A 26,398-nucleotide genomic window follows, 5' to 3' on the forward strand; every position below is an offset into this window, starting at 1 on the left:
ACTTCATTAATCATTCCATTGCTTCTAAGTGAATGTTTTCAAGTTGATAGGCAGAATTCATAACATCATTGCTCTACTTTGGGGAAATATTCACCATTATATGTTTTCTACAGTCTAGGAAGGATCCATGGTCATCACATGCTCTTCCTAGCTTCTCACCAGTCTTAAAGCACCTCACGCATCAAGCCCTAGAGTGCTAAACCTTATGCCTACCTTGCCCCATTGAACACCCAGCAATTTTGACCTAATTCCCTAGCCCTAACTATCTGTAGGCTCCTCCTGATCCAACAAAACCCTTTCAAAAATAAAATCAAACTTTGTGCTACTATACCTAGCCTAATATCCTTTTCCTGATACAGTCATCTTAGCTAAGATCCTTACGGAGAGAGCCCTCTCTCGACCTAATAGGGCTAGCTACTTGGCTAAGCGTGGTTTGTGGTTACCCTGACATTGCCTTCCTTCATCCTGAGGTTCAATCCAGGTGATAACACCAGTAGTGGATGGTGAATAGATCAGGGGGTTGGAGCTCCCTTCCAGTAGTAGCTGGAGAACAAGCGAAGGTAGTAGCCTTCTGTAGGTCGACGTCTATGTACTGGTAAACATATCAGCCAGTACAAGAGATAAGGGGTTGTAGATCCCTTCCAGTAGAAGCTGGAGAACGAGAGAAGGTTGTAGCCTTCTATAGGTGGGTGCCTGTGTACTAGTACGAGTTTGCACGAGTACAAGATTGTAAACAACTTTTTTATATTAAAGAAGATAGGGGCAACAACAACAGATAGTTTTCTCTCACATTGGGTTTCCACCTTAAATCTTGATATTCATGTGTGTTGCTTATGCGTGATGTTTTATTTATTACAACACATGGTTATTGTTTATCTAATGGTTAATAAAGTACTAATGCACTAGTTGAAGACAAACACATGATGGATTAACTAAATAGTGAGTTCACTGGATATACGCATATAGTCTTAAGAACAACCATGTACACACGTAGGTTCGGTTCATTAAAGTCGTGTATAGAAATCTAGAATTGAAATTTAAAAAGTTATTGATTTATAAATACTAATTCATCCCCTCTCCATAATTTTCCCAACAAACTACCAAAAAAATGAACACTCCCTCTTATCTAGGGAGGTATTCTCCTTGACTTCCTCATATTTCCACTTTGTTGAAACTTTCCTCATCATAAGAAAAGATTCAATGATATTTCTACGTTATTGTACCTATCCACTTCATTTTCTATCATGGGACCATGTTGAAAGCATCTTGAATCAACATCATGCAAAGGATCTAGTCACCCACTATCCAAACATGCTTTGGTGATATGGTCAGGTAAGGTAAAATAAAATTAGTCCTAGGTCACCAACTAACCAGGTCGTCACTTAGAAGAAGGTCTATTATCCCTGATCAATGGTGAAATATTGGGACAATTTACCATTCCCCCATGTCATCACATGGTACTTCAATGGTAAAAATACTTTCTCAATACTCTGGGGCACTTACTCTACAACCAAGTAACCCTTGAAAATATGGTTAGATTGTTTTGATCAGGGGAATATTTTGAGCCCTTATGTTATCTATCCATTCTCCCTATCCAAATTACATGGAACCATGTCAATACCCTTGACTAAGGGAGAATGTTTTCCCTGATGCTACAACATCAACAATAGCTCTCAATGAGGGAGGCATTCTCAACCACTCCAATCTTGTCCCTGAAGTACAAAAACTTCATATGGGATAAAGGATTTGTGAGAATGTCAACAACCTTCTCATATGTAGAAATGTATTGGAGCCTCACTTCTCCCTTCTGTACCATGTCTCAGATGTAGTGGTACTTGATCTCAATGTGCTTCAACCTGTCATGGAAAAATATATTTTTTGAAAGATTCACACAATCTTAATTATCGCAATATATTACAATCATCCCCAACATCTGATCAAACATTTTTGTAAGGAGCTTCCAAATCCATACTATTTCACTACTCACCAAACTAGCTGCAATATACTCAACTTTTGTAGTGTTAAGTGTGAAAAAACTTTGCCTCCTACTCATTTAGGATATCATAGCAGAACCTAAACTGGAGCAACATCTGGATGTGCTCTTCCTATCTCTGACACTTCCTACCTAATCGAAATATGTGTATCCTTGCAGTTGCACTTCACCATTTGAGACATATATCAATCCATTACTAATTGTACCATGTTGATATCTCAACACATGCTTTGCAACAATATAATGTACATGCCTCAGTTCTACCATGAACTGGCTCAGAGTGTTCACTACAAAGAAAATATTAATTATGGTATTAACCAGATACATCAAGGATCCAATCAATCATCAAAACATAGAAGGATCCACCAAATATAAGTTATAGTCTCTCAGCTTCTTCAGATAGGTCACCATGGGAGTGGCCATGTGCTTGCATTCCATCATCCCAAATATATAAATAATCACAATAATATACTTCACTTGACCAAGGATTATCTCACCTATATTTTTCCATACTTATAATCCCATGTAATAATGCATCAAACCTAGATCGATCATCTCGATCTCAAAGGTCAACTCTCTCTTACACTGATCAATGAGATTTTCTACTCCTCTAAAAAACAAGTCATTAACACATACCAACAATATCATAGGCTCACCTTTAAAATGCTTGTTGGATCAACATCACTTTTACTGAAACAAAGACTCAGTAGGTATCCATCAATCCTACAATACCAAGCCTAAGGTGCCCACTTGAGTCTATACAAATCCTTCTTCAGTCTAAAAACATGAGACTCCCTATCTTGTACCTCAAATCCTTGAGTTTTTCCTATGTACACTTCTTCCTCAATTACTCCATTGAGGAAAGTGGTCTTTAAATCCATCTGATGTAACCTCCAATTCATAACAACATAAATAGAAATAATAGTTCTAATAAAAGTGTACCTAGCAATAGGAGAAAAATTATCTTCATAGTCTTCCCCCTCTTTCTAGGAGAAACTTCTTGCCACAAATATTTCTTTGTACTTATCTATGCTACCATCTACCACATGCTTTATCTTGTAGATCCACTTGGAAGTCATCATTTACTTCCCCTCGGGTCTCGACACAATTTCCCACACATCATTTTTCATGATGGATTGTTATTCCTCCATCATGGAATCCTTACAAACTTGTTGGGATAATACCTCGTCATAGTTGGATGGATTTGAGTCAATTATATGACTAATCAATGATGCATATCCTGAGTAGTTATTGGGACTTTTTCTTTCCTAGAATCTGCCATGTGGAGTTGCATGCCCCCTTGCATCCTGCAATGCACTTTGAATCCATGTAAACCTCTTCTTGGATTTTGGAACAATGATCCTTAGTGGGTCCACTGGATCAATGGGCCCTTCTGGATCTTCCTCATGATCTAAAGGATGTTCCATAGGTACATAAATACTTGAGCCCACATCCTTGGGAGCTTGTTTCTCCTCATCATCAATATCCATGAGAGATCCTTTAGATCTATAGGAGGGTTCATCCTCATCAAAGGTAACATCCCGAATTATCTCAACTTGTCATTTTCTAGAACATAGATCCTCTAAGCCTTTGATATCTCACTATAACCAACAAATTTTCCCTTCTTCCCATAAGGCTCCAAATTTTGCCTCTTCACCTTGGGTACATGAATGTAGACTAGACAACCAAAGATCCTCAAAGGCTCAATCTATGGTTTCTCACTTGCGAAAGCCTCTTCAAGAGTCTTATTCCCCAAAATATAGTGAGGACTTATGTTATGAACATAAGTTGTTGTTTTGGATGCCACTCTCCATAATAAATTTGGTAAATCTTAATCATGAATCATTTCCTTATTAGCCTCCACAATGGACCTATTCTTCCTTTTGGAAACCAATTTTCTCAAGGCTTCTAAGGACCTATAAAATCCCTCTTAATCCCTCCTTCCTTGCAAAAGGAAATATGTCCTTGGAAGTAGAATCCCCTCCATTATCTGACCTGGGAACCTTGATCTTCTTCCTAGTCAAGTTCTCTACCTAAGCCTTGAACTTTTGGAACTTGCTGAAGACCTCATCCTTAGTCTTCATGAAGTAGATCCATGTTTTTTGGGAGAAATCATTAATGAATGTCACATAGTATAAGAAACCACCCAAGTATGATACTGTAATTGCTACACATACATCTAAATGTATTAGATCCAAGATCCCATTCGACCTACTATCACTACTTAGAAAAGATCCCTTGACATTATTTCCATGTGAACAACCCTTGCAAACTCCTTCATACTATACCTAGAGCTATGGAATACATATAGCCATCTTCCTTAATGTTGGTAAAGCATTGTAGTGCATGTGAGAAAATATTTGATGGAATAAATCACATAGATAGGTGTTATCATGTACCAATGCTTGAGTTGATCATCCCAGGATCAATCACATTTGTAGAATCTATGCTTGATCCATTATTCCATACAAGCTATTTTCCATCAAGAAATGCAACTCTATACCCTTTGTCTTCCAAGGATGAAGTAGATATCAAGTTAATTTTCAAAATTGTTACATACAACACAACATTTATATGAATAATTTCTCATGATTCCAATGGGAAATATGTTGACCCAAAACCTTTGACTGCATACTTGGTAATGTCACCAAGTTCCACTTTTTGTGTTGTCTTCCTCTCTACCAATTCTGAGAGATTGTCAAGATTACCTATCATATTTCTAGAGGCACCATTTTCCACTAACTAAATGTCATTGTGATTTGCAATAGTGCCTGTAATGGGAGAAAATAAAAAGTAATCCATATCAGTTGTAATATCATTCCTAGATCTCTTCTGATTTGGATTCTCTTCATCATCAATTTTTATTATTGAATCATGTTCCTTTCGCTTCCTCTTCTCATCATTCTTCCCTTCAGGACACTTATTTTTATGATGACTAAACTTGTTACAATCGAAACAATGAATATTTGACATATCCTTCTTCTTCTTATCCAAAACGGGAGCATGTATTTTACCTGTATTTATTTTTTGAAATTTTCCAAAATTTCTTCTTCCTTTCTTCATATGGTCTCATCTTGAGGTCAATTAATTTTCCCCTTTGATACTAGCCTCAAATATTCTTAGGTACATGAAGCCCATAAATGATTAAACTTTGGAATTTCTAATCTACCACAAATGCTTGATATAGATGAATCCCACAAATTTGGAAACCCAGTAAGGGTCACAATCACAAGTTCCAATTCATCAACATTTTCTCCAATGGATTTGAGATGATCTCACAATTGAGATATATTCATGAAGTAGGAATCCATAGTATAGATCTAGTCATCTAAATATCACGAATTTGAGTCCTCAAAGCCATATTTTGAGTAATGTTGTTGATTGCTTATAGCCCTGATAGGGCATCATATATTTTCTTTGAATTCTTCAGCCCATAAACAAATGGAATCAAATGGCCTTTGATGGATTCATCAAGAATTGTCTTGGCCTTGGTTTCCATTTTATTTTGCTTGGATTTTCCTTCATCGTCCTAAGGTTTAGTAATATTTCCTTCTAAATATTCCGTGACATCATTCTCTTAAAAAATAAGATCCATTTTGGTCCTCGAAGCCTTAAACTTTGTTGCACCTTCCAACCTATTTTTAGGGTTGATAGAGGGATCCATATGTTCAAGGATCTAATCAAATATCTTATTGAAAAATATGTTTCTTGAAAGGGTGATCTCAATGGCCTTTCTTCACCAAAGCTACGACACCATGTTGATTTTCTATTGCTAATTATACAAGCACAATTTTCTGCAACTAATAATTACTTCCAATGATATATGATATTACTTTATAAAATTCCATACTATCATTAAGAAACTACACTTATCATTTCAATTGTAAATGCATTAGAAAAAATAAAGATCACATTAGAATAGCCATGCATAGTAGAGAGAAAAATTTTTCCCTCGAAAACCAAAACTAAGGAGAAACCCAAACAATATTTTCTAGGAAAAATTGTTTAGTTCAACAAGGTAACATCTAATATTTTCAAGTCAATATTGATAAAAAACACCAAAAATACAACACTATTCAAACTCGGCTAAGAAAGCTTAAATTCAACCTTTTGTAGTAACATATCATCCAGGTCAAACTTCCCAGAAGTGCACGGTCAAACAATAGTCAAAGCAAAGAAGTTAATGTAGGTCAAATGTGTTGAAATTTGGCCTGATGTTAGCTTAGACCTATGGTCAAGCAGCATGTGGTCAACTATTGTCAAAGTTCCCATAAATACTTTGTCAAAGATAGTCAAATAGATCTCAAAAAAATATCAGTCAACGTTGGTCAAACTTCATAAATTTGACTCCTTAAAACTTTTGCCTCTTCCTCATATTGCCTCCCACATGTGAGAGAGAAATATGTGGGTGATTGATTTGAGTTGTGAAATGAGGAGATCAAATTCCCTTTTATAGTTTCCTTATGATGCCTAAGGGGAATGTCTCCTTGTTGGACCAACTAAGACTTTCAGGGCCAATTTGAGCAATTTAAAGTTTAATTTAATTTTATTTCTTGTGCCAACTTATGTAGTTGGGGAATACCTTTCATATCTACCAAAAAAATAAAAAACCTATCCTTAAAGGCCCAAATTGGACCTTTCCCTTTCATATTCATACAGATCCATTAAGCAGGGAAATTGGGGAAGCTTTAGGAAAATTTGAAGATAAACTCCCCCATGTAATTTTGAGTAAAAGGTACAGATCAAGGAAATTTTTAGTAAATAGTCTAAAGGAATACAACATGGGAACCCTATCACTTAATTCTTTCATCATCATGCATCATAACCTAGTTTCTCACCTAATGTTTCCCATCTTTCACCCTGCAAAAACTCAGTTCCTCCATTTTTTCCATTGCAGTCACAACAAAAACCCTCTCCATCAACATCATTTGTTCTTCCATGAATTAAAAAAACACCCTGCAGCCTTAGAAGAATTTTTTAGTGAGCATGAGGGGCTTATATGTTTTTTGTGGGAGACCACACAATCCTATAGCAGACTACAAAAATAATAAAAGATCAGGTTCCAAAACAACAAGATTTCTCCTGAGGAAGACCACACCCTCTATCAAGATTATTAGTGTGAGACACTCACTCCAAATCTAATGAAAAAGTCTCGAGTAGTTACAATATGCCCTGTAGGCTACTATAGGATTTCCTGTTCACCAAAAAACACATTGAAGGAACTTACAAATGGAAAAAAAAACAACATGAAAGTTAAGAATAAGGTATAAGACATCTAGCAGTCACCCTGTGAATTCATTCAAGTGTAGGAAAAAATTTTGTTTCTGTAAAAGGGACAATTTAAAAAGCCAACCTAACTAATATTAGTCTCTACCAATTTAGTAGTCAACTACACTTTATCTGAAAATTTGTTCCCACGTGTGGGAAAAGAAAATGAGACAAACTTGTTATCCTTGAAAAATATGTTCCTTGTCATTAATGATGATTAATTGAGGTGTACATACAGACAACATGAGGATTTATGAGGGTGGGTTGGCTAGCCATATGTTTCACATTGAACCCTCTTTCTCCACCACCTAAACACATCTCCACTTTAATAAAGAGTTATGTTGAGCTCACCACCTATCCTCCATTCTATTATGTACATGCAAACAAATGATAAAAAGCCCACAAAGATAGTTCCCATCGCTACGGAAGAGAAGTTGTAGGACTCATGTTACAAAGCTATAAGACACAAAGTGTTTGATACAAGAACATATTTTGCTTCCAACAAAGAGTCAAAGAGACCCCTGAGCAGGTTGTAATAGGTTTAATCCATCCTTATTGTTGGGACTCCAAGAACATCCGAGTCAGGAAGAGGAATCCAAGGAATTCCAGTTTATAAAAGAAAGTGAAGGATTCCACCCAACACATACAATCATATATATTGATCCAGGTGGATATTGGTGGCCTCCCACCTATTCCACTTGGACCCCACCATTGTTTCTTTTGGTTTCCTTAATTGTAGCACAATTTACTATGTTTGGTAGTTTTTCGAGTCCTGAACTTATAGAGCCGTTTTGAGTCCCTAAACGGAATTTTCTTTTGGAAAATAGGAAAACATGAGTGATTATCTAATAATTTAAATTTAATTTTTAGTCTTCAGATAGATCTTTCTAACGAGGTATCGTAGGCGTAAAACATAAATTGTATGCCAAAGTTACGACCCTGGGAAGTTGATGTACCAATTTACCCCAACAGGGCCCATAGTTTTGGTGCTTCATCTCCTAGGGTTAGGTTTTTGGATGTTTATGGTTTTCCATTATTTCATAATAATAAATATTCCTTCAAGACTCATTGTAACAGAGTTCAAAGGCATGTACATGACACAATTCTTCTCAGAGATAAGCTACCATCACCCGAACTAGTTTATTTCCATTATGTATGTAAGCATATTTCAGTTCTTTGATATTAATGAAATGAAGATTTATTTCTACTGCATATTTATGTTTATGTTTATATATGTATTCTGTGCCATTCCTTCACAAGTCAATATCAGTAGTCTCAAAGTGATATGCTCTTTCTAATTTTTTTTTTCATGTCCCCAACAAGGCCAGGGTATAAGGAGTTAGGGATCAAACTGGTTAAACCTTTGCAAGACCGGCCTCGCAAACCCTAATGAACTCCCATGGTGGAAGAAACGAAAGACAAGGGAGATATAGATCCTTTCAAAATATTTCTAGAAGAAGCCCTCGAATGACAAAGGAATGAGATGATGGACAACTTTTCCCAATTCCTTCGGCAGATGCCCACAAGCGACACATATTCATTTGGAAACCACTCTAGAGGCGCCACTCCATTCAAGGTACAAGTCAACTTTAAAATTCCCATATTTGAAGTCTAGATAGATTTAGATGTTGTATATATATAGTTAAATCTATTGGAAGGATATTTTTCAGTTAATAATTTTTCCAATAGGGAAAATATCACTTTTCCACTCCTCAAAACCACCCCCCATGTCAAGGAATGGTGGTAAAGCTACTATGAATAGAGGGATGAGAGAGAACCCTGATTTTTTTCAGCCGCAACCACTTGGAATTCTCTTTGAGATGCCATCAAGGAACAATATTAACCCTTGGGGAGTTATGAGGACAAGTACATACAATGGACTACGATGTGGTAGTAAAGGGATCAAGGTGTGCATGAGTTGACGAATCTTTTCCATATGCTCTGCACAAAAGCTATCAAATATTCTGAGAAACATATGGTGCTCAAGTACCACAGTTGCTTTCAAAAATACATTTAGGAGGAAAACAGAGTTCTTAGGCATCTCCTTGCTTGTTGCAACATATCGATATGCTGCCAAGATTGAGCATAAATTCAAGCAGAAGAAGCGAGACTTTGGATCTATGAACCCAAAGAAAAGGAAAGAGACCCCCAAGCCACAAAGAAAAGGGAAAAGTCAGACCATGAACCCCCAGGACAACTCCTCAAAATTGGGTGCTTAAATAGGAAGGAGAAGAAAGACATGAGCAAGTGGTGTGATTTCCATACAAATCCCACTCACAACATGAATGAATGTCATGTGAAGCGGGCACTAGTGGCTGAGCTAAAAGACTTAGAGATAGATGCATTCTCTGACTCTAAGTCGAAACCCAAAAATGAAACCAACAAGGGAAAGCAGATCATTGACGCTGAACCCACTACAACGGTAACCACCACTAAGCTCCAAAATGTGGAACCTGAGGATCCGGGGGAGGGGAAATGCATCTTCCACTTATAGATGTGGGTAGAGGTCTCATTGGTGCAGTTCATCATTGACAACAAGAGCTAAAAGAACCTTATCTCAGCCAAGTTCATTAAGATATTAAAGCTTCCAACAATGTTGCACCCATAATTGTACACCACCAGATGGCTCCACCAAGGGCGATGTCTCTCTGTCAACCAACAACGTTGCCTACCTTATGGCTTCAATCCCTTTGTAGATGAGATATTGTGCAATGTTTCCCCTCTCGAAGTCTATGATATTTTATTAGGTCATCCATACCGATGGAAGCATTATGTTGTATATGAATCTAGACCTCGTTATGTTATTATTACTTTGGGTCGGAAATTGTACTGGATACCAGAGGTAGTGTTGCCTACTTCCTTTTCCTTGATCTCTGCTAAAAATACAGTAAGATCATTTCCCAGACTAAGAAATTTGTCTTCTTGATGATTCACCCTCAGAGTAAGAGGAATATTATGGCAACATCCACAGCCTCCAAGCAGGGCTCCTCCACATGATAGCAGCAGATGGACAAGGTCGTGGAGGAGTACACAGATATCTTCACCTCACCCATAGGGGTAACCCTGCACTATCAGGTCAAGCACTCCATTTATCTGACCATGAGCACTTCACTTCCTAATGGTTCGATATACTGATTCTCTGTTACGGAGAACGATGAAATCAAGAGGCATATCCAGGAGATATTGCAGAAATGGAATATCAAGTCGAGTTCATCACCCTGTTGGAGCCTAATTGTGTTGGTACAGAAGAAGAATGGAACCTGGAGGCTCTTTATTGACTATCGATCGCTAAATAATATCACTGTCCAAAATAGGTATCCAATTCCATAGATTGATGAACTTATGGACTAGCTCAAGGGGGGAAAATATTTTAGCAAGATATACTTGAAGTTCAGTTATCATCAGGTACCAATTGAACTCTCTGATGTGTGGAAGACTTCCTTCAAATCCAAGGAGGTCCTTTTTTAATGGGTGGTCATTCCTTTTGGGTTGACCACCCATCAAGGCTTCAACCCTTCGGGCAAGACCACGGAAGATAAATAAGGAACTTGCCCGATGGGTTGAAGCCTTGATGGGGCCCCTCCTCGAGCCTTCATCGATCTTCGATCCATTCTTGAGCCTTGAGAAAAAGTCGAAAAGGTGCATTGCCGAGGTACATGTCTGTTCCTATCTCTATTTGAGATAGGGCTTATCATCGAGCTATCAATTAGGAGGGAATGCGTTAGAGTAGGGTGTATTACCACCGCAGGGAGTTCTTTGATGATAGTTACTTGCGTGAAAGTGCTTCGCCGAAACTTCAACAAGGAGGTGCCCAAATAGTTGATGGATTAAAAAATAGAAAAATGGCAGCAAGAAAAAATCGAAAGATGGCCCAAAGAAAACTACATGCAATAAGGAACGAGCACACGGATTTGAGGTTAGGGAACCAAGGCAGCCTTGCTCAGTCAATTAGAGTACCACTCATGGTGGACCTAAGGGGACTGACTTGACTCCTAGTCCATCCTTGAGGATTGGGGTGTCCCAGGTTAGGGATCCGGGCTGTCGTGCCTCTCGTATGTGGTACCACACTCGACATGTGGACCAGAGGGGACAACCTTGAACCCAAGCCCATCTGCCACATGGGTTGTCCCAGGTTAGGGAGCTGGGCCACATTGCATCTTGGGGTATAGCTCCACCCGATCAACGAAGATCACGAGTGGTGCCTGATGGCACGACCTGCCCCTAGTATTGAACCTGAGTCATACCAAAATTGCATTTCTCCAAATTGGCACACATTGATGACCGAGGTGTGCATTCGGACTTAGCCAAGATACAAGTTATTTGGGATTGGTCATCCTCAACCACTCTAATAAAGCTCCAAAACTATCTAGGTCTTGCTAATTTCTTTTGTAGGTTCGTGTTGGGATTCTCTCATATCACTTGACCTTTGAGTCAAGTCACCAAGGGAGGAGCGAAAGCAAGTTATTTTGCTTTGAATCCCAATAGAAGGCATTTTCCAATTTGAACCATTGCCTCTGCTTTGGACCACTTCTCACATTACCATACTTGTGACAACCATTTGAAATTGAGACAGATGCCTCTGACTATGCTATTGGTGCAGTTCTTACCCGGCAGGGGAATCCGGTGGCATATTAGAGTGAGACACTTTCAAATACAATCTGAAAGCATCCCACCTATGATAAAGAGATTTATTCCATTGTGCAGGCTCGCTGACAATAGACGCATTAGGTATGTTAATTTTGGTATGTTCTATGCTAGAGCAATTTATTTTAATTTTCCAATATCTTTTCCAGATTAGCAATCACATCAGCATTAAAGTAAACTGCAGATAGAACATAAATATAAATCGTAGAAGATAAGCCAAGACAAGAGGACATAAGATGTGGCACTAGCCAGGGACAAACCCCAATGTGGGGAAACCCTTGATCAATTCTTCTTTTATGTTCTTCAAAGTTCAGCAGAGAGAGAGAGATAGTACATTTACAACAGAAGTCAACACTTTGACTTATCTAGATCTGAGCATAGATCATCTCCTATAACGATGATACATGAGATCAACTGAAGACATCCTACTTCAACTGATTCTCCGAGGTGACAGCTTCACCTATCGTAGTGTTGCATTTCATCCATTACCTGCACCTTACCGTGTAGCACCATGCTGTACCATCATAGTGCTAGACCTTAATGACTGAGCTGCTCTCATCTCCTCTCATCATCATGCTTCCCATTATGCTGCATCTTCCATCATCATGCAACCTCATACATTAGCATGCAGTCTCATTACTGATCATGCTGCCCTTTAGATTTGTCTCATGTATGCTTACTGTACCTTGCTGCTTCATTAAGCTTGCTGTCCCTGCTGTTGTGATAGTGACTGGTTAGGGCACCTCAGACAGCCTTCAAAAAGTCATCAAACAACCCTTAATTTCAGTAGCCTTTCCTAGTGTGAATCTTCTACCTTCATGCTGAAGATTAGGGCATGAAAAGACTCCAAAACTACCCACGCTGTTCCTTGCTGTGGTGGTATGGCCTGCAGCCTACCACACAACCTAGCTGTAGCTTTACAACCCATGTATCAGAACCAAAACATGTCTCCTCTAAATTCAATTGTGGGGGCCTCCTTTACAGCGATGACACTTCTCCTTGTTAGGCTTCTTCTAGGACAGCGTTAGGCCTTTTCAAAGCAGGCCTCTATACCTACGCTATTCAGCTCTTCCTTTTGACTGCGACATTATCTTAACTAAACTAAGATTTACGGTTTCATGCCTAGATGGTGGCTTCATGCCTTGACTCAATTCGTAGATCACTGCACCTAATACGTCTCCATTTCCTGCATATAAAGTGTCTCTATTGCCTGCGTATAAGGTGTCTCCATTTTTCTGCATATATGTCCCCATTTACTTCGGATAGGGTGTCTCCATTTATTGCGGATAGATATCTTCATGACCTGCATATATGTCTCCATTTACAACTGATAAGGTGTCTCCATTTGCCTGCGTATATGTCTCCATTGCCTGTGAGTAAATAAGTCTTCATGACTGCGTTGGATTAGGGAATCATCTGCAGCTAGGCCAGCGTATTCTTTAGTGTCTCTCCTTCTCCAAAAACCAAAGACGTGGAGAGGAGATCACATGAAGAGTGTGTTCAAATGACTTCAAATTCTCTTCTATTTATACTAAAATGTAGATGATGAATAGACATGTCTATTGGACTTCTGAGCCTACTCAAGTTGTTGGCCGACTTGTCAATTTGTCTTATAAAAAAAATAAATTCATAACTCCATGAATACTCATCAGAATGAGATGATCTTTAGATCAATCCTACACCTCTCGATGAGAGGGATCCAATAAAAATATCAAATGCCATAAATAAGATGACCCACATGGAGTTTGGACCTAGTTTCCAATTTTAACACTCCCTCTCAACTAGGGAGAACTCCATCCACTGATCCATATGTCCGACTGTACTATCTCTGCCATCAGTTCCTTGCACTACTCTGCTTAGCTCTGCTTAGCTCTACTGGATCTACTCTGCTCAGCTCAGCTCTGCTAGCTCTGCTTAGCTCTGCTCAGCTCTTCTAGCTCTGCTGGGTTTGCTCTGCTCAGCTCTGCTTTGCTCAGCTCAGCTCTGCTCTGCTCGAATCTTCTCAGCTCTGCTCAGCTCTGCTAGTTCTGCTAAGCTCTGCTAGCTCTGCTCAGCTCTTCTCATCTCTGCTCAGCTCATCTCAGCTCCGCTCAGCTTAGCTCTGTTGAACCATGAAGAAGAAGAATTGATCGAGAATGTGTCATACCATTCTCCACTGACCCGAAGTCAGTCTTAGAGTGTGTACCACTGGTCCTAGACCAGATCTCAACCGACCTGAAGTCAGTGTCATAGTATGTAGCACTCTCACTGGTCCCAGACCAATCCTCTACTGACTCGAAGTTAGTCTCAGAGTATGTACCACTGGTCCCAGACCAGTCCTCTATTGACCCAAAGTCAGTGTCATAGTGGGTGAAACTCCTACCACTTGTCCTAGACCAGTATCATTGATCCCAGATCAATGAAGGTCATCCTAGCATAGGGAGTATGGTAGATACAACGATGCATCCATCGGTACTACTATGGTCCCTATCCTCATTTCCCTGCTCATTGATCATATGAGAGGTACTTCCCATGAGTCCTGGACTGCATGGGTAGGATGCCTCGACAGGAGAACTAATCATCTTGTCCACAGGAGAGCGAATCATCCTATCCCATAAGAGAGCGAATCATCTTGTCCCACAAGAGAGCGATCTATCTTGTCCACAAGAGAGCGAATCATCCTATCCACAGGAGAGAAAATCATCTTGTCCATAGGAGAGAAAATCATCCTGTCCCACAAGAGAGCGAATCATCTTGTCCACAGGAGAGCAAATCATCCTATCCATAAGAGAGTGAATCATCCTGTCCATAGGAGAGTGAATCATACTGTCCCATAAGAGAGCGAATCATCTTGTCCACAGGAGAGTGAATCATCCTGTCCATAGGAGATCGAATCATCCTGTCCCAATGCGCACCACCAGGGGAGGGTGAGTCACCCTGTGGTCATATGTTGCTCCATAAGAACCACAAGCCCCCAGAGCTCCCAGAGCTCAATGTATCCAACATGCAGGACCCTTTTACAAGGGTCTCTTGATGACTCCAAGTTGTTCAGGAAAATCACAAATTGATCTTTCTCCAAGGCTTTGACAGAGTGTATTTGAACTGTACATCATCTCAATGAGATGGAGTCTCCATGCTCATCAACTTACCATATCCCAGATAAGGCGGCATTTGATGTCTATCTATTGGAGCAATCATCAAATACGAGATTCCTCAATAATCAAATCCCTCCTCTGGTTGTCATAGAGAATCACAGTGGTATTCATCATTTGTACTCACTAAAGTGTTTCCACAAACATGCAACTTCATACGAGATCATACTCATAGCTATGTATTCGATCTTGACTTCTGCTTCCTGCTTGTCCATGATATCGAAGCAGAATCCAAAAAGAACCGGCACTGAGAAGTGCTCTAGTGTTCCTCCACATTGCCTACCCAGCCAGCATTCGAATAATTATGCAGTTTCATATTTCTGGTAGTGTATCTTAATCCATGGGATATTGTGCCCCGAAGATATCTCAGAGGATTCTTGGCATCAATCCAGTGAGGCTCAACCAAATATGAGCTCAACATGCTAACTACAAAACATATGTCGAGACAGAAGTTCACCAAGAACATCAATGCAAATGAGTTTATGAAACTCATAGGCATTTCCAAAATCTGGTCCGACATCACTACCATATAACTTCTGCAAGTTGAGATCTTCGAGGTAGTCACAGACTTGTAGTTTATCATTTCACATCCGGAATCCAACTCCCTCTTACTTCTGCAAATGAGGGGGTCTGCACCTGTCAGAAATAGGTCGTCCTTATAAGGTGCCGATATGAGAGATATATCATCCACAAGTTTCATCAAATAGCTATCAATCCTTTCATACTACGCCCGGGGTGTTTTGCTTCAAGCCATAGAGGGCTTTCTTCCACCTGCATACGTGAGATTCCTGATTATCAATCTTAAAATCCTCAGGTTTGTTTCACACCTGTGGACCTACTACATGAGGGGAATAGTCCCCTTGTAACATTTTCCTTCGGTACATCTCAGACATGTACTTTCACGCTCTTTTTGAATTCAGGCTTCCCTATCACCATCTAACTCATAGGCCTCCAGTGCTATGTCTCAATGGACATGGTCCCCAGTGGACTTCCTGTAACTTGATACAACCTTGAACTCAAAAAATATCTTGAAAATTATATTTTCAAACACGTACCTTTCCATCGATAAGTGCCATCTTGAAACTTTCGAATTTCATTGCTGAAATGGACACCAGGTTCTTCATGCGATCAGGTACATAAAAGAGATTATGTAAATGAATCGAGTTACCCTCATTCAATTTAGAGGTAACATTACCTACACCCTTTTTCGGAATAGGTGGCATCGGCTCTAGTATAATCCCACGATTTTTTCCATCTCTACCAAATTAGAGAGTGCACCCTTCTATCCAATGAAGTGCTTGGGGTTCCTTGCTTTCTTTGAAAAGTCGACCATTTCCTTGATGACCTGCATTACCAGTCATTCCTTTGATCATTGAAGATGTCCCTAGAATGATTGGTATCTTCATCAAGAGATGTGTCTCTACCATTCAGACACTCCTTCGCATAATGGCCGAACTTATTGCAACCAAGGCATCCGCCTTTTCTTCCACCCTTAGATCCGAACTTCCCAATTAAGTGATATTTAAGTAGGCCATCAGAAACTTCCGCTGCACCATTCTGATAATATTCTCTGCTTCCACTTCACCCTTGGTGAATTTGAAGAGGGATGAGGAACCCATTGATCCTTTTGTCCTTTCCGAACTGTCTTCGGTGATTGCTCTTTCACTCTTGCTTGGGCATTGTCTTCACCTCAGCTCTGATACCATGTTAATTTTAGGTATGTTCTATGCTAGAGAAATTTATTTTAATTTTCCAATATCTTTTCCAGATTAGCAATCACATCAGCATTAAAGTAAACTGTAGATAGAATATAAATATAAATCACAGAAGAAAATCCAAGACAAGAGGACACAAGATGTGGCGCTAGCCAGAGACAAACTCCAATGTGGGGAAACCCTTGATCAATTCTTCTTTTATGTTATTCAAAGTTCAAAAGAGAGAGAGAGATGATACATTTACAACAGAAGTCAACACTTTGACTTATCTAGATCTGAGCATATATCATCTCCTATAACGATGATACATGAGATCAGTTGAAGACATTCTGCTTCAACTGATTCTCTGAGGTGACAACTTCACCAATCGTAGTGTTGCATTTCATCCATTAGCTGCACCTTACCGTGTAGCACCATGGTGTACCATCATAGTGCTAGACCTTGATGACTGAGTTGCTCTCATCTCCTCTCATCATCATGCTGCCCATTATGCTGCATCTTCCATCATCATGCAGCCTCATACATCAACATGCAGTCTCATTACTGATCATGCTGCCCTTTACATCTGTCTCATGTATGCTTATTGTACCTTGTTGCTTCATTAAGCTTTTTATCCCTGCTGTTGTGATAGTGACTGGTTAGGGCACCTTAGACATCCCTCAAACAGTCATCAAACAACCCTTAATTTCAGCAGCCTTTCCTGGTGTGAACCTTCTGCCTTCACTCTGAATATTAGGGCATGACAAGACTCCAAAACTACCCACTCTGTTCCTTGCTGTGGTGGTATGGCCTGCGACCTACCACACAACCTAGCTATAGCTTTACAACCCACGTATCAAACCCAAAACAGGTCTCCTCTAAATTGCGTTGTGGGAACCTCCGTTACAACAATGACACTTCTCCTTGTTAGGCTTCTTCTAGGACAACATTAGGCCTTTTCAAAGTAGGCCTCTATACCTATGCTATTCAGCTCTTCCTTTTGACTACAACGTTATCTTAACTGAACTGAGATCTGCGGTTTCATGCCTAGACGGTGGCTTCATGGCTTGACTCAATTCGTAGATCACTGCACCTAATACGTCTCCATTGCTTGAGTATAAAGTGTCTCTATTGCCTGCGTATAAGGTGTCTCTGTTTTCCTGCATATATGTCTCCATTTATTGCGGATAGGGTGTCTCCATTTTCCGCGGATAGATATCTTCATGACTTGCGTATATGTCTCCATTTACAGTGGATAAGGTGTCTCCATTTTCCTGCGTATATGTCTCCATTGCCTGCGAGTAAATAAGTCTTCATGACTGTGTTGGATTAGGGCATCACCTACAGCTAGGCCAACATATTCTTTAGTGTCTCTCCTTCTCCAAAAACCCAAAACATGGAGAGGAGATCACATGAAGAGTGTGTTCAAATGAGTTCAAATCCTCTTCTATTTATACTAAAACATAGATGATGAATTGAAATGTCTATTGGACTTCTGAGCCTACTCAAGTTGCTAGCCGACTTGTCAATTTGTCTTATAACACAAATAAATTCATAACTCCATGAATACCCCTCGGAATCAAATGATATTTAGATCAATCCTACACCTCTCGATGAGAGGGATCCAATAAAAATATCATCTACCATCAATAAGATGACCCACATGGAGTTTGGCCCTAGTTGCCAATTTTAACACAATTTGAACCATCGCCTCTGCTTTGGACCACTTCTCACATTACCATACCTGCGACAACCATTTGAAATTGGGATAGATGCCTCTAACTATGCTATTGGTGTAGTTCTTACCTGATAGGGGAATCCGGTGGCATATCAGAGTGAGACACTTTCAGATACAATCTGAAAGTATCCCGCCTATGATAAAGAGATGTATTCCATTGTGCAGGCTTGCTGACAATAGACGCATTACATTATAAGGAAGGAAACAATCATCCACATAAACCACCGACCCCTGCAGTTCATATAGACACAAGGAAAGTTGCATAACAATCGCCATCAGAAATGGTCCACATATTTGCAATAGTTCCATTTGAAAAATAAGTATAAGATGGGAAGAAATAATAATGTTGTAGACTACCTTAGTCGATCTTCGGATATGGTGTTGACCACTGTGCTCAACTCTTGTGGACATGAGACTTTAGGATGTATGCATATTTAAAAGAGTGATCCATAATTCGACACCACATACCAGATGCTCCTAGAAGGAAAGCAAGTTCTTGAATTTCACCTCCAGGACACACTGTTATGCCACCCAGGACACCTCTGTGTTCCTTCAAGAAAGAGTGCCAAGATGATTTGGGAGGCACACTATAGTTGGGTCGCTATTCATTTTTGGGTAGAAAAGACAAGGGAAATGTTGCAAGAGTATTTTTATTGGCCGAACCTTCGACATGATGTTGGGAAGTACATCAGATACTACACTGCATGTGCCATTGACAAACCTACAATCAAGAAGCAAGGCTTGTATACTCCTATTCTTACTCCTAGTTGACCCTAGGAATCCATCTCTATGGATTACATGTTGGACCTTCATTCTACCAAGCATGACAACACTATGTTTTCGTGGTCGTCGATAGATTCTCTAAGATGGTTATTCTAGAAGCCTGCAAGAAGAGTGTCACAGCGGAAGCCACTACCAAACTCTTCTTTAAATAAGTATGAGTACACTTTGGGATCCCATATTCCATTATCTCATGTCAAGACATCAGGTTCCTAAGTAAATTCTAGTCAAGCCTTTATTTGTTGTTGGATACCAAGCTCACTAAGTCCATGAAATTCCACCCCCAAACTGATGGCCAAACATAAGTCATCAACAGGATGATCGTGCACATCCTGCACATGTACAACTCAAAGCATCCACGCACATGGGATGAAATCCTCCCCTATGTCTAGCACAACTACAAAATAACTCTCCACATGTCAATTGGCCATAGCCCCTTTTAGGTGGGGTTAATATTCCAGCCACTATGTCCCATTGATGTTGTCATACCACTTGCAACTACCCAAGAATATTCATCTTATGTCCAATCCAAAGCTGATAGAGCTACCAACTTCATTGAGCACATTGAACACATCTTCCAACATGTCCATGAAATATTGGACATAGCAAATGCTAAGTATAAACAATGACATGATCAACATTGAGTGCCATACAAGTTCTAGGTGGGCGACAAAGTTTGGTTACATTTACAGAAGGAGCACCTTGCTGGGGCCCACCTCAAGCTTCACCCATTCTGGTATGGGCCTTACACCATCACTAAGGTTGTAGGAGATATGATTTCATGCTCTTCATCCCACCATTCCTTGGCCTGCACACAGTTTTCAATGTGGACCACCTTCGGCCATACTTTCCACTAGTATTGGACACATCAAACATTGTAGAACAACTCACACCAACAGAGCTAAGCCCAGAATGCATGGAACATGACACAACTGATCGGATCATGGACACAAAGATTAATAACACTCTCCAATATAAGATCCAACTGTATCGGGTTTTCAAAGCTAGAAAACTCCTGCACCAAGGCAAGTGGCTCACCAGGGACCAAGTTCATCAGAAGTTTCCCCATCTCATGGAGGCACTCAACGCAATGGGGACCGTTTCTTCCTAAGGGGGCATGATTGATCCAGGTCGATATTTGTGGCCACCTACCTATTCCACTTGGACCCCCACCATTATTTCTTTCAATTTCCTTAATTGTAGCACAATTTACTATTTTTGAGAGCTTTTCAAGTCGTGAACTTCTGGAGCCGTTTTGAGACCCTAAGCGATGTTTTTTTGGAAAATGGTCAAACGTGAGTCTTTGATTGATGTTTTAAATCGAAATTTGTATTCCTTAGATATATATTTCTAACAATGTATTTTACGCATCAAATGGATATCGTACGCCAAAGTTATGACCTCGAGAAGTTGATGCACCAAATTAGTCCAAACGGGCCCACAATTTTGGTGCTTGATCTCTTAGGGTTAGGTTTTTCGATGTTTATGGTTTTCCATTATTTCTCAATAATAAATAGGACCTCTAGCCTCATTGTAATAGAGTTCATAAGCATGTAACCTCCACATCTCTTCTCAGAGATAAGCTACCATCGCTTGAGCTAGTTTATTTCCATTATGTATGTAAGCATATTTCAACGCTTTGATATTTACGAAATGAAGATTCATTTATGCTACATCTTTGTGTTTACGTTTATATATTTATTATATTTCGTTCTTTCATAATTATGAATCATCTAGCTCAACTTGGGATGTCAAGAAGGTTATTAGAGAGATGAATGAGAAAGAGAATAAGAGAGAAGAGGTGTAAGTTGCTGAAAGGGTGAGCAAAAATTCTAGTAGGGGGTATAATGGGCCTCCCAAATAGGTAAATTTACGTAAGGCCCATCTACCCAATCCTAGGTTAATAAAATTTATATTAAATCTACCTTTTCCACTTAAAGACAAACTTTCCTAACTTAATGAGTTGTTAGGAGATTCAATGAGGTTTTTCATATTTTATGTGCCTTAACATGTTTATTATGTAGGATATGAAGAGATATTTCACATATCTTGAGAAGATATAGATAGATATGTTCATGGGACTTTTTCCCTGTTGCAAGAGGGTCTCAACTCAACTAGCTGAGATCATTTAATGCCCCTTCCTCCTACTGCAAGGTGGCCTAGTGTCGTAGCGGAAAAAGTCGTTTGTGCGGACACAACTGACCTCCCTAGGAGTCTAAACTCTCTAGCGACAAACAAGACAAAATGGAGTGATCTTTCTCTAAATATACCTTTTAAAACATGAAAACTACAAGTGTTTAGGCTTACCTTATTCCAAAACGCGGTTGTTGTAGTCCGTCCTTGCCGATCCGGATGAGCTCCTCCTTCAAGTCAATTCCTGCAACCACAAACAATCAAACAATTACCAAGCACTTGCATTTCATATAATAAAACATATATCCAACATGCAGACCAAGGAACACATGAAATAACTCATTAACACAAGCTATTGAGAAAAATAAACCAGTTTGTATTAATAACGAAACAAAGAAACTCTTACAACCTGGCCTTGGTGTTGTGCAAGTTCCTCCCAGGGTCCATCAAGGGTTTTCCTCTACTTTGACAAAGCTCACCCACTTCCAAGTAGAATCAAGCAAAGACAATCTCTCCTTACAAGGTTCTAAATGGGAGTCCTAATTCCTGCAGCATTTACCCAAAGAAAATGTATAGCTCCAACCTCCCCTCCCTCTGGCTCAATGTCTTTATTTATAGTGCTGTAAAGAGGTTATTCAGGTCCACCATCAATGGGATAATCCCCCTCTTTGGGTGGGATAGCTCCCTTATTGATGGGATAAGTTCCCCCTTAATAGAGATACATGAACCAACTGGAGGCGCATCCAAATCATCAAACCGACCTCTAGAAAGTTCTAGAAGTAACCACAAGTAACTTTTTTAAGATGAAACTCGCGCATTTTGCCTTTTACAGAAGGACGCACCTGTCCCTTAACATACAGAGCGTCCAAGGACGCACCTTTTGTGAACATGGTCAGCGTCCCCGCAGGTGAGGCTAGAGAGAACCTGCGACCCCAGAGATAAACATATTTTTTACAAGACTTTCTCTCTTCTTTGAGTTTGAGATGGATAACAGAGGCATAAGACTTGCCTAAGAGGGTAGCATGACTGTTGATTTGAGCCATACTAACTGCAAGTGGTCATGGTGACATTTTTTAGTGTAACACCTAGGAAGCAAGATCCCCTTTTCTAGGGATTTTTGGAAGGAAATGCAGTCCTTCCCTAAAGGAGGTTTCTCCCCACTCATTGTATAAATAAGAAGGTCAAATAGACCAGTAGACATGAATAGAAAAGTGTGAAGAATAATAGAAAATTCTACATTTGTGTTTCCAAGCAAGTTTTGTAGCTTTGTAATGTACATGAAAATTTTCAGTTAATGGAAGTGGTGGCCTATTTCAACTCCTATTTTGGCTCTATTCTAAGGATTTTGAGATTCCTTTGGTTAGGATGCACCCCAGGTTCTCAAGGTCCATCTTGTCTCATTTTTTGTTACTATTATACATCTATTTACTTTTACAATGCATTTCTAAAAGTTATTTCTTAAAGCATTCATGCATACTTAATTAGAAGGTTTTCATGAACAATCCTTTATCTGAGCATTTTATTATAATAGTTGTAATAGTTAATGACTTTTCCACTTTTCATTTACTTCATTTCCTTTGTTTTTTCTTTTTTTTTTTCCAAAGAAAAAAGCGAACTTTTTATAGAGAAAATAAAAAGTTACATTGTATATGCCTGGGCATTCTGATTGCTGTATGAAAGATCATAGAGCTTCTGCAGCTCAGGAGCTGCCTTTTCTGTCACACAAAAACATTTATAAGCCTTCTGAGAGCTTGAGCCTCGATTTTCAGCTCACGTTCCAGCAAAAAAGCTACTGATAACAGTCCAAAAAAGCGGTGCCATGAAGAGGTCCCAGCCACATATCTATTCCCGGGTCTCCTCATAGAGGAAAACAACCCAAACAGGAGATAGATATAAAATGAAAGTACAAAAAAACATTTAACCATTAACAGTTTTAGTCTGATAAGATACACAGCTGTGGATGCACTAAACAGGAAAAAAACAAAGAAACTAGGAATGAGGAGGCTGATCCGACACACGAATCAGTCCATTGTCTTCCTCTGCTATTCTCCAGCTGCCCAAATCCTGCTGCAAACCTTCCTTAGAAAGCTTGTCTGCTGAAGAGTTTCGTTCCCTGTATATATGGCATAGAGAAAACACATTAAATGAAAGCTTTAAATTCAGAATTTCTTCTAATAAAGGTCTCAACATATAATTTTGACATCTACTTTGACCATTAACCCAATTTATCACATTTAAAGAGTCCCCAAATATCTGAACTGTGAAGATGTTCCTGTGAATGAGCCAGCAAAGAAGCAGCTTTAAGGCAGACATTTCTGCAAAGTTATTTGTACCATTTCCTAGACCCACTGAAGCTTTTAAGATCTGATTCTTATTTAGATGGATAATCAACCCTGCTCCTGCTTTGTTGTTCTGAGAAGCCCCATCAAAGAAGGCCCATGGAATACCTTCTTTGATTTGTTCCTCTCTTATCTGTCTGGGATTTCTTTCCTCCTCTGATTCAGGTATATTTGAATAGATAGATGTACATTGTATCCCGATTGACTCAACGGGGGTCTCTTTATCCAAAAATATGCATCTATTCCTTGCAATCCAGATCCCCCAGCAGATGATGGGTGGCAGATTCCGCAGGTTCCCTCCTGGATGCTGTCGCCACCATGCGTCCCAAACTTCTGGAAGATTTTCCCCTTCCCAAACAACCTGTTTTTGGATGAGGTTCCCAACCTCCACCCACACTTTTTTAACAGTTGCATTTCCTTTGTTGTCACACATTTGTTGTTCATTTCTTACTCTTCATTATTTTCTAGCACCGTGTAACTAGTTGAAGCTATAGAAAACATATAGATTTGAGTTTTTGTAGGTTAAATTTGCAACAAGTTTTTTTTATTCTTTGAACATGTTGTTTTTGTCATTTTTCTAACTTCTCCATAGCTTCCTTGATTCTCAAACTCACATTTTATGTGGTCCCCTTCTCATTGGACTATCTACTATAGAAAAATAGTGACTCTTGTAGGAATCGACAACCAACCTTTCATTTTCACTCATTTATGCAATAAATTCATGATTTGACTTATTTGGTATATTACAACACTCTTGGATCCATGGAAATGGAACTTGGAGGTATAGAGACAATGTACATGTGTTTGATTGGTTTGATTTAGAAATATTTCTTTTACTGTAAATTAGCGTTTTGAATTTACAACCTTTCATTTCAGCAGTCTGCCCTTCCTTTCCTTGGAAGATAGCATAGAGATGTGCGAGTGTGATTTAATTTCATTGGACATAGTGTAGAAGTGTGCAAATCTACCTTCCTTTATTACAAGTAGCTTAGGTTTTCATGTCATTTTTCTTTCAACAAGTTATTTCTTGCAATTGCAATTTTCTTGTAGTATATGTTAGTCAAATTGATTTCCATACATCTAGATTTCATTTCAGTATTTTCAGATACATAAAATTCAACAAGAACAATAGATAGTGTGTTCTGCATATAAGTGTCAAGCCCTCTTAAGTTTGTCTGATCCCCGAGTTGAAAATTAAAGCTAATACCTTTGGGAGTTGCAACATTATTATTTCAATACTAAGGGCCATCAATACCCTTGATTTGAAAAATTTCAACATTGAAACATGTTGGTGCATTAAATTCATTTGAATTCTACGATGTGATTCATACATCTTAATGCATTGTTGTATTTCAATGAGTATTATGCACTAGTGTGTATACCTATAGTAAAAGAAATAGTGTGTATAGATATAATGAAAGAATTAGTGTTTCTAATGAAAACAAAAGCATCATTCCCTCTAAAAATATTGTTATCATTCATATTACTATTATTACCACTATTACAAGATATTACAGTGCAAAAGATAATATATGCATAAATGGAATTGCATATGTAATACACACTAGTGTTGTTATTACATATATATGCACCAAGGATTTAAAAATATATAATATAGACAAATGAATATTATATATTTTAAGGTCCCTATATTGGGTATGGGCCATTATTATCCAAGATCTCAGTGGCTTCAAGTCAACATAAGTTTTTACCCCTTCCATATTCACTTCCATCTACTCCAATTAACCAATTAGGAATATATGTGACTAATTCTGCAACCACAACTATATTGTTGAATAAACTAGTGTTCACTTAATTTCTATGAATTCCCAAGATTTATTAGGTAGGATAGTGATATTTTCCCCCAAATTGAGCATCACCCCTTATATATCCTATTTTTCAATTAGTGCATTTATCCTAGACTCCTTCCTTAATCAACATTGATGCACCTACTATAGAGGTTAGCATGTTGTCTTAAAAGTGTCACAAATTATACTTGCGCATTTGAGAATATTATTCATAGAAGCATCCTAGTGCTTTCAATATATAAAATACACATTAAATCTTCAAAGTTAAGTAATGTGAATTGACGCGCATGGATGTGTGTGTGTTGAAATGCCAATGTATTAGCATATGAGTGCATATTGTATACATTTGGTGCACCGATGCACATTGTCAATATAAGTGTATTGTTAAAAACACCTCCTCTAGAACCTTTAGTTTCCCATAATTTTTAGTTATTTTAAAAATACATTAAAACCTTCATCAAAACCTTCGCTACCAATAGAGAAGGTTTTAGTGGATGTTTTTTTAAATAATTTTATCTAGTTTTTTAATATTAAAAACTTGTGCAAAAACCTCAACTAGGTGGTGTATTTTTTGTAGTGTTAATAGGTAAAATACAATAATTTATTTACACAACATCAACTAAACATTTACTATAAATTTCTTTCTAATCTAAAATGGAAATTAAAAAAAAAAATAGTGTATGTATAAGAGAGGATGTTATGCAATAGGTTCTCAAAAGTGTCGAGAAATTGTCAAAATGGTAGAGTTTGTAGTATAGCCACAATTTTTCTCATATCAGCTACATAGTTTTTTATTTTTCATGTCAATTATACCAAAACATTTGTATGAAAGCTCAAGTCATAAGCTCTATATGCTAGCTATATATATTT

At 38.7% G+C, this 26,398-nt stretch overlaps 1 protein-coding gene across 1 annotated transcript; it reads right to left on the reverse strand.

The window, feature by feature from the left end:
* Nucleotides 1–23,370: 23,370 nt before the first annotated feature.
* Nucleotides 23,371–24,153, reverse strand: LOC149202228 (uncharacterized). The gene has a single exon (XM_089401524.1). The coding sequence runs from the start codon at nt 24,151–24,153 to the stop codon at nt 23,371–23,373; it is 783 nt and encodes a 260-aa protein (XP_089257650.1).
* Nucleotides 24,154–26,398: the final 2,245 nt, after the last annotated feature.

Source organism: Pinus tabuliformis, chromosome 2_1 (assembly GCF_031772625.1).
Source record: "Pinus tabuliformis cultivar Carrire ecotype Pingquan chromosome 2_1, CPIR1, whole genome shotgun sequence".
In the NCBI taxonomy this organism is placed as follows: Eukaryota; Viridiplantae; Streptophyta; class Pinopsida; order Pinales; family Pinaceae; genus Pinus; species Pinus tabuliformis.

Bases quoted from the DNA above. Each gene is read 5' to 3' on its own strand.
- LOC149202228 (XM_089401524.1), bottom strand. From the start codon at position 24,153: ATGTGTGACAACAAAGGAAATGCAACTGTTAAAAAAGTGTGGGTGGAG.